Source organism: Montipora capricornis, chromosome 10, assembly GCF_036669925.1.
Source record: "Montipora capricornis isolate CH-2021 chromosome 10, ASM3666992v2, whole genome shotgun sequence".
Classification (NCBI taxonomy): Eukaryota; Metazoa; Cnidaria; class Anthozoa; order Scleractinia; family Acroporidae; genus Montipora; species Montipora capricornis.
In genome coordinates, this window is record NC_090892.1 from 69,303,076 (window position 1) to 69,313,075 (window position 10,000).

The 10,000-nt window shown below is 39.0% G+C and overlaps 2 protein-coding genes across 2 annotated transcripts in view; one reads left to right on the forward strand and one right to left on the reverse strand.

Moving 5' to 3' along the window:
• LOC138019726 (tumor necrosis factor receptor superfamily member 16-like) overlaps positions 1-1,547 on the forward strand; it is a 7,684-nt gene extending 6,137 nt beyond the window's left edge. Inside the window, exons 4-5 of the mRNA XM_068866601.1 lie at positions 1-64; positions 807-1,547. The exon at positions 1-64 is cut by the window's left edge and continues 9 nt beyond it. Coding sequence (XP_068722702.1) covers positions 1-64; positions 807-1,135 — 393 coding nt within the window. The 3' untranslated portion in view covers positions 1,136-1,547. The remainder of the gene's footprint in view (positions 65-806) is intronic.
• Positions 1,548-9,016: 7,469 nt separating this feature from the next.
• The window catches only part of LOC138021569 (myosin heavy chain, clone 203-like), a 9,668-nt gene continuing 8,684 nt past the window's right edge, over positions 9,017-10,000 (reverse strand). Inside the window, exon 11 of the mRNA XM_068868470.1 lies at positions 9,017-9,582. Within this exon, the coding sequence (XP_068724571.1) occupies positions 9,552-9,582 (31 nt within the window). The 3' untranslated portion in view covers positions 9,017-9,551. The remainder of the gene's footprint in view (positions 9,583-10,000) is intronic.

Sequence of the window (10,000 nt, forward strand, 5' to 3'; positions counted from 1 at the left end):
GGGAATAACAACGGTAGTGATACACATGATCAGAATCATGTGGTAACTGAGCAAGGTGTGCATGGTAAGTCCATGATTGTGTCCTTTTAAAAGCTAGAACATCTTAATGTCCAGCAGACTTACTATTGTCAGGGACAAATTGCTCGAAGCTTGGCTAGCACCAATCATTGGTAGAGAATATCGAAACCTTTTGGCTATCGAAGTATTCACTAATCAAGCTTACTTGAAGCAACTCGGACGTGGTGGGTAAATATTAATGAATTCATTAAAATTAATAATAATTTTTATTTTGAAGATCATCAGAGAATCAACCAAAATCACCTCAAACGGACATAAGGAAACAGGGTACATGAATAGGAATTGTTTGACTTTCCGTCTTGCTTTTTGCTGTATCATTGAGAAGGTTAATAACTTGAGTTTAGGCTTCTGGTACAAACATCACAACCAGGTCTGCTAGTGATCGACACTCGTAGTCTTAAGATGACTGAGGAAGAAATGATCACTGTCCAATAAAATCTCTGAATGATTAGACTAAACGATCTTCTCAGACAGCGACTATAAACCGTGAGTCCTATTAGGATCTCACGATCCTTCAGTGTTTATACTGTGGGACACAACGGAACCCACACACTGACAGCCAGACAGATAAGGGGACTTGCAGGATATGGATGTATTCCTCGTGTCGCTCAGATCTGATCAAAAGGGTCAACGGTTGAAGTTGACAATCCTATAACCCATTTAGCTTATAGACATTCTGCATCAGAACATAACATCTTAAATTTTCTTCTTTTTCTTTCTTTTTTCAGGCTCCAAATCTTTGGAAAGTCTTGCTTATGACCTTTCTAATTCTGTGGACAAGATCTTTCAACGTTTGGATACACGCATTCAAGGAACTGGCCGTTATGATTATGAAATCATAGGGAACCATTTCGGCTACGACCATTTTGAAATAAAATCCAAGTTTGAAAGGTGTGACGGCAGTCCCTCCAGAGCAATGCTTCAGGCCATTGCTGTTTGTCACCCAGAGCTCACAGTCGAGGAGTTTGCAAGACTGGTGGAAGCGAAAACGCCCCGAAATGATGTTGTTCAGTTGCTGAGAGCTTATGATCGTGTTTCGCCGAAAGAATCTGTATGAAGATTTGTCCTACATCCATTAACTTCGTAAGGTTGAAGAAATGTTGCACCTTATTTGTTTAGAGTAGTAAGATGTAAGCCTGCTTAGTAACTACTTTTGAAACGTGTCGCTGGATGACTGAATTTATCGCCTATAACGTGTTAATTATTTTTGTACATAATACGTATATTTTAACTCTCCAGTATTACTCTTTTGTTGTCAATTTTGAAGGTAAAAATTTCGTACATTTTTTATGATCTCTTTTTCCACTTTGTTTTTTTTTTGAGAGGAAAGACAAAGATAGTTTATTACATCATTTTTGTAGCTGCCAAACGGCAGAATTAGTCAGTTATTAAAATAACACATAAAAGCATACACAATATTTCCAACGATAAAAGAATAGGTAAAAATATAAGAAACGTAGAGAGAAAAATGTTAAGATTTTGTCTCGTTAATCTTCGAATTTATTTGCTATACACAGATTGACTTCAAAAGCTAAAGAAACTTGAAGTCTGGGAGCATAATCGAGAGATCTACTTAACACGCTAGAGATACATTTTTTTTAAATACAAATACGTCTTTGAGGTCTCCAATCGGTGCCCTGAGGTTTCCGGGCATGGGCTACAGCCCCATTCTGAGGGACAGCCATGCGTTGTTCTCTATACATAAATAAGTGGACTGCCAGCTAGCGGACCACATTTCAGTCGACAGGCAGACTGAATTTGTCGCACACTAGTTGGTTATGGCTAGCACCCATCCGGTCAGTTGCCTTTGACCAGTGATGCAGCTTGGACATAGGGGCGTGTAAAATGTATGCCTTGGGGACGCCCTTAGACTGGTTGGAATCGTTCTCTTTTAAAGGGGTAGTATCGTGTTAGTTTCTTACGAACCAAAACGAAAATATCAAATGGATTTTCTGGTAAAACCAATGCCTTGGTTGTTTCTTATTGGTGGAGTAATTATTGCTCAGCATTTTTTTTTTAGGCCAATGAGGGAACCAACTAAAACCAAAACCAAAGCAATCACGCTACGACGTCATTTGAAAACCGCTCGAGTAATTATTGAAATAGAACGTTCACGTGTTTAAAGGACTGTGTCACGGTAATACGCTTGTGTCGGCTTAATAGACCATTTCCGAGTTCCCATCAGTCTCTCTTTCAAAGCGAGTCTAAATGCGAAGTTTTTGTCATGGTAATTAGTTCAAATTTCAATATGAACGAAAGCTGATATTCAGGACAAAAACTTCGCACTTAGACTCGCCTTGAAAGAGAGACTGAGGGGAACATTGGCACCAGAACTTTTTTCAAGCAATGGGAGTCTAGATAGGACTGCTGCGTCTTCCGTGATTGAAGAGCACACCGCCATGAATTGAAATAGCTTTTTGTCGGGACTCAGAGCCATACTCCGCGGCCGACCACGTGTTGTAGATCATTTTAATGATGGCAAGTTCAAGCTTGCCGTAGCAGAAGATAAAAATGCAAGTAAAACGCAACGTCAATGTTTCGTTCAAAAATTGGAATCACGTGAAATTTCAAAGTTTCATCCTTTTTATTCCTTAGCCTCGAGTGTCATGCAGTTGTTCCAACACATGCATGAGAGAAATTGTGAGGAAACACCGGGATGTCTTTGGAGAACAAAACAATCCATGTAAAACAGGGTGGGGTAAGTGTCGCGAGAACTTTGAACCAATCACTGAGTGAAGTAATCATAAACCAAAGTAATTCACTAATTACTTTCGACACTCAATTGAAAACCACTCTAGTCATTTGAAAACTGCTCTATTTGGCTCACATGCCATTGGTTGCATGACTCTGTTGTGATTAGCCAGAAACCGAATGTAATTAGTTTTCTTTTGGAACCATTTGCCCTCAGCTAAACAACTGCAATTTCCAACCAAAAACAAGGAGCTAGACTTTCCAAAATACTTACTGAAGTAAAAATGTTTTGTAAAACGCTGCAAGAGAAAATAAACAACGCATTCAGTTTCTTCAAATGAAAAATATGCTGAACGTCAAAATCTGTTATTTCAAGAAAATGTGCTACTCACATTTTTAAGACGAAAACACGTGTTACCTTGGCATGTCAAAACAAAAGTACGATCCAAATGTTAACATACAAGTGAAAAAGAGAAGAACGAAGCGGAAAGGACCTGCGAAAAATCAGAATTTGTGCAGACTATTACATCCCTATCAATGATGTCAGGCCCCGCAAACATATCATTCAAAGCAAATGAAGTGTTGCATACCTCTGCTGGCATGACAGCAGCCTGGTTTTTGACCCGAAATGTAATCATGGTAGTCTGTACGTTGTCTTACCCGCCATTATGTTGTTGTTAATCTGCACGTGACTTCCTGTCAAAATTTGTCAAGGAGAAAGCTTGGTAACCGAGTAGTTTGTCCAGATGAAAACCTTCTTCCTGCAACCGAGAAATGCAGGCGAGCTGATAATAATTTGCAAGAGTGGACTAAGTGACAAACATGGAAGTGTAAGAGGACTTTTATCCTCGTGTACTTGTTTTTGAGGCACACTTGATGACTAAATTACCGGCACAAAATGTATAAATATAAGAATAATTATTATCTTCTTCTTGTAAGCTTAAGCTTACAAGAAGAAGATAATATAATTAAGTATACTTAATGTTTCAAGACACCATTATTATTTTTAATTCGTTAAATAATGAATTATTGCTACAAATTAAACCTCCTTTTCCTAGTAAAAAATTTAAGAGACAATTCTAAAGGATTTTTTGTTTAAAACTGGCCAAATTTTTTCACATGACCTCTCTTTTAACATGTTCTGCATCAAATCTACTTTTACATCAAGTGTTATGCATATATGCCACCCAGTTCAGTTGTCTTCTGCATACAGTTCCGTGGGATACTCATTGAGGGTATTTTGCAATGTGATCCATACAATCCTGGTATTATTGTTGCAGTCGATTGAGCAATTTGTCGCATTCATCCGTAAACAAATCTTTGATAGGGGGTTTAAGTGCTTTCTCAGCCTGCATTGTTTGTGACTAGCTTCTCTTTTCCAGTCCTCCTCCAAATCATTGTTCCACCACCCTTTATGCTCTAAGTAAAATCTGAAAAACAAATGACAATACGACAGATACTAAAAATAATCCATTTCCCATATAGTGCAAATAGAGAACACCTTCTTCCACATGGGTGAGTATTTTTATTTATATACTGTAAGTTGCGGAAGACAGATCATGCAGAGTAAAGAATGCAATTAAGCAGGCTCAAATCCTGGCCAAACGCATCCAAGATCACCCAACACTTGTTTGGCCACCGTATGCATGTCGGATCACAATCCTGACAAGCACAAAAGCCGCAGAAATGGTTTATAAATATGACGTTTCTTACCATCTGAATGTTTTTGGGCAAGAGATCACGAGGTAAGAGAACATATCCCCGTGCCCTATGATAATATTTTTCAGTCTATTTTAAGCTATGCGTCACGCCGTCAAAGTTATTTTTAGTCTCGGCCACGCACAGGCTCCCCAAGCTGAAAATAAGTGGTGTATGCGACAGTTTGTGTATATAGAGAATTGTATGGGAAAATCACCGATCGTAAAAAAATTGTGTAAATAACTATCTCATTTGAAATAAAGTTTTCCTACCTCAAATGTGTGACGAACTTGTCTCTTTTGCCGAGTTTCGAGCCATTCTGACACCGTTTAGTGAAGTCATCCGGAAGGCCGTTACTGAAATAATAGGAAGGCCGGTAACTCCATCCATCGCTGGCCAGACCTCACTCCACAAATCGTTTTCTCCTCAACAGGGAAAGTCCCGAATCGCAATAAAAACAACAGTTCCATAAAGCCCAATAAATTTCACTCCAAATACGTGTGTTTCAGCGGCCGAAAGACTCGTGGCGAACGAAAACTTTGCCTTAAAATTCACCTCTACGGCTTTCCTCAGAAGCTTGTGACCGGGTAGTCAACAACGGAAACTCGCAAGATGGTTTCAGCCTCAACTCTGATTGGACCATTTGAATTTGACAGCGATAACCTAAAAGATTCGCAGCCATGTTAAAAGTAGTCCCTTATGTTTTCGGAAGGGATATGTTTGCAATTTTTGGCGCTTAAAAAGGTCACCTAGCAGTTTTGGATTAGCAAATGGGTGGCTGGGAAGTTCTTAGAAGGCAACGTTCAGCTAGCAATTTCTGAAATGAAGATTTCATTCCCTAAAATTTTCGGACACTTAAGTCAATTTTCAGGTAAGATATCAGGACAGATCAAATTCTTCTAGGTGATAAAAACATCTGTTTAGAAAGTCTTTATACATTATGTTTGGGAGGTAAAATGAAGAGAGTTACTAATACCTAAGCAGGGGCAGCCAACGAATCTGTTCCTCACATTATCTGTTCCCCAGAGGAATCTTGCTGGCTGGCAAAAATACAGGTGTTTCGATTAGCTGGCTGGGAAATTTTGTTATTGATAGAGGTTTTGCCTGGGAATTACTGACTTTTTCTAGCATTTCAACCCAAGCTGGCTGTAGAAACTCTGAAGACTGAGGACGACTAAAAAATAAAAATAAAAAAATAAAAAAAAAGAACCCCTTCCCTCTCCCACAGAGTAGTCACAAACATACGACGGCTGGTCAGAGTGATTGCGCTTGCGGAGAAAAAACCTGTTTTGTCCCGGTTTTGTCGCTTTTGTTCGGTCGCTTTGGATCGAGGGATTTGAAAGCGCGCGGAATTCCTGGCTGGGAAATAAATTTGATCAGCTGGCTGGGAAACCAACCAATTTTATCTAGCTGGCTGGGAAATTTCTTGTGTGTCTTGCTGGGAAAAAGGAACAGATTATGTTTTCCCAGCGACACTGAAAAACACCTGAAAATGCCTTAATAACATTTATTTTCATTAACTGGGGTATAATAATACATTTTACAACAAATTGGTCGTTGGGTGCCCCTGCCTAAGTAACAAATGAAAGGGTCTGCAGGCGTTTATTTAAAAACTGATTGAGGTTTAAATGAACCTACGGGATCAAAGGGCCCTACCAAAATCTTCAAACATTTTGGTGCAGTAAATGAGTGCAAAATTAGTGTACATGTCTTCGTGCTGAATACATAAAAATAAAAAAAAATCTGCACCAGACAAATAATAAGAGCAGGCTTCTCGTTTCATTAACAAATTCACTCTCTTACAGTAATGGGGGCGGGAATGGATGGCACCCTTATAGAAAAGACAGCGACCTTAGAGGAGCACTGAAATTGGGACAATTGTCAGATGATTATTTTGGTTCACGTAGGTGGGCAATCTTCCCCAATTCAACCCATCCTAAGAAACCAAATTTTAAAATTCCCATAATATCTTAGCGTCGTTTACATAAAAAAAAATGTCGATAAAGATGCATGCTCCCGGTAGCTCTCTCTTAGAACACTTCCAACCTTTTTCAGTGGGATGCGCAATTCCTCCGGATATATTTTCTTTTTGTAAAAGTGCACAATGGTTTAGTTCTACAAAAAAATAATATAAATAATATCTCTTTTCGATAACAATGGGACGCACGCAACCCAGTTACAGTTCTACAATACGGCCACTTTGATTCCCCAGCGATATGATTACCAGTAGATGTGAAAAATACATTGTTTTCTCGGTCTGTACTGTGAGTTACAGCTCCTTGTTCTCTTCCAGTTCAATTTGTGGCCACAGTGCGAGGTAATAAAGCCATAAAATTGAACTAGAACTTGAAGGGGGACCGTGAATAACATAAAACATGGTATAGAAAATAACACAGATGTTTGGGACGGTAACCCCCATACTTCTCGCAGCTTTGCTTCTCGTTTTCGCCCCAGGAGTTTTAGTGGCTCAATAGGCAAAGAATCCTACCGGAGTTACGGAGGACGTAGGTTCAAATCCTGCCTTAGGCTCTGATTTTTCTGTTGGGCTTTCGCCCATTGCCAATCAACTAGTTTCCCGGGACAAAGAGAGTTCGTGAATTACGGGTAAAACGCTCTATGTTTTCACTGGTCTTAGTGCAGTCTAGAGAGAAGAGGGGGTGTCAGATGATGATTTTATCAAGACGAGAAAGTGATCAAAAGCTACCATTTCCTTGCTTGAACGTTAGTAAATAGGTAAATTTTTACAAAATCATGCAAATTTGTCTTCTCAGGTCATTGTAGTAATAATCCTGTCCAGCAACAACATATTTGAATAAATTACCTCAGCAAAATACACGGAAGGAAACAGGGACAAGCCACTAGGAGGGGGACATTGGGGTCTGTGGAAATGCGGCATCCGTTAATTTTTAGCCCGGTATTTTAGAAATTATAGTCCGAACAGTTGAGAATTGGGGTATGATCAAACCCTTCGGAAAGAGGTTATCGTATGTTTTGTTTCAGGTGCAATTATCAGACTTCCGGTTGCCCCAGGGGGGCATGGATGTCATGGATACGAGATCACGCTTTGCAAGCGCGGTTCGTTTAAACAGTCGTTTACTGGAGGATGATGCGTGACAGGGGTGAACTCGTTGCGATAGTCTCTATGGATCTCTCCAAAGCGTTTGATGTTATTAACCATCCACTGCTTTCCAAGCTCAGGACCTATGGCATGGATGACGCTAGTTGCGCTCTTCTTAGGGAAGACTCTCTCTCTCTCTCTCTCTCTCTCTCTCTCTCTCTCTCTCTCTCTCTCTCTCTCTCTCTCTGGTAGATCTCAGAGAGTTACGGTCGGTGACTCCTATTCTTCCTGGGATAGCGTCACATGCACGTAAGGTTCCACAGGGGATTATGTTAGGTCCAATGTTATTCAACATTTTCATTAATGGTATCTTCTTCCATTTCAAGGGGGCCAATCTGAACGCTTATGCTGACGATCATCAGGTCTACTACTCCCATGTCGATCCAGGGACTTAAGATGCATGCGAATCTCATGACGTCAGAGTGGCCAATCACTGGGACCATCACAATGGGTTCACAATGGGATGTTAGTTAATGAGATCAAGCACCAAGGCCTGGTCCTCGGCTGTACGGATTATACTTTTTCCTTCCCAGTAAAGGATAATTGACGGATTTTGGAATGGAAATAGATAATAAGCTAGATTATTCTAGTCACGTATCTAATGTGTGCAAAAAAATCAATAATCAATAGCCTATTTCCGAGTTGCTGCATGCCTCAGTTTCAAAGCGAGTCCTGGCGCACAACCATTCGAATGGAAATGAGTTGCGCATTGTCATCACATGGCAAATCAAACTCATTTCCCTTACAACTGTTGAGCACCAAGATTCATGGCCTATTCAATGTTATGTTGCGCTTTCTAAAACTTATACCCAGGGACACCTTCGTTAAGCTTTTCAATATTTTACCACATTTTAACTACTGCCCTACTGTCTGGCATTTTTGCGGGGCACACAATACGGATAAGGTGGGAGCGTTAAACAAGAGGATTCTTAGATTTATACTTTGGCACTATTTTCCCCCAAATGACAGTCTTCTTTAATACTAAAGTTAACTCTACTTCCTTACGTAAGAAGGGCCTGTAGAATTTTCTTAGCTACTTTTTGTTTCGATATGAATATATATGTAAATATTATACTCTTAGGTGTTTAATGTATATGGTTTTTTCTTGTTTTTATTAGTTCACGAAAATATTAGCTCCTGTAAGATACACTGAAATTCGAGGGAAAATAAAATGTATGTATATGTATGTATGTATGTATGCTGTGCTGACAAAGTTGATTCGCACGCGCAGAGAAACCTGGGGAAGAAAGTATATAACATATTAATTTCGGTTTCGGTATTCAACTGTTTTTGAACGCGGTATTTCAGTATTTGCTAATTTTTTGCGCGGAAATGCGATATAAGGCAACCTCCAATGTCTCCCCCCCCCACTAGCGATGCTGGAAGCAATAAACTAATACATAAAAAAAATAAGGAAACGTCCACATAATGTAATCTTTTGTACAGTGTTTGACAAAATTGTGAGGAGTATTTATTAAAAACTTGCAGTATCTTGTAGCATTTTTAACATTTCAGTTTTACTATACCTACATTACCTTTATTATATGTGTGCTACCTTTAAAATGGTACAAAACAGGCAAAAAAATACATTGTGTCATAGTATACAGTTCGGTTATATACACGAAAAAATGCTAAGGACACACGTTCGTGTTACCCCAATAAAGAAATGATTGATTGATTGATGGATTGTGTAAAATCTATTGATTAATTGGTTGATGGATGGATTGATGGGTTATATAGACCTAATCGACAAACTCAATGTTGAACCAAATTCAAATCCTTTGGGAATAAAACGTTTTGTTCCATGTACTTCCATATCATTTAAATATGAAAGCGACATTATCATGCAAATACAAGACAATCCCGGGAGATTTGAATTGGGTACAAAATTGGGTTAGCCGATTAGGTATATTGATGGGTGGATGGATTGATTCATTCATTGATTATGCACATCTTCCTCTCTTTTCTATGATTCTTTTAACCGTTGGTAATGAAACCTAGAATACAAAAAAAATGTGAACTTTATGTTAGTCATAAGGTACTGAAGTACTTCGATATACAGTTAAATCTGATTGTAAATTGATAATCACATAAAAAAAGGGGTAGCTGACGACTGAATCTGGAATGCCATGTCACAACCCAAGTAATATTCCTGAGAAAATGACACTACAGTAAACAAAGTTGATCATGACGAGTTTATCCCTTGATGATAATAACTTTAAAAACTACAAATTTATTTGGGAATTTAACCGAAGGATCTTGAGGGGTTCGGTAACCGGGATTGTCTTTCTGCGCTGTAGTTTCATTCTTGCTTTGCGGCCGAGATGATTGTTGCTCCATGTGTTTCGTTTATTTTTTTGTTTTTTTTGTCATCGGCCATTTTCTTCCATCTTTGCCATTCGTTATTGGTCGATT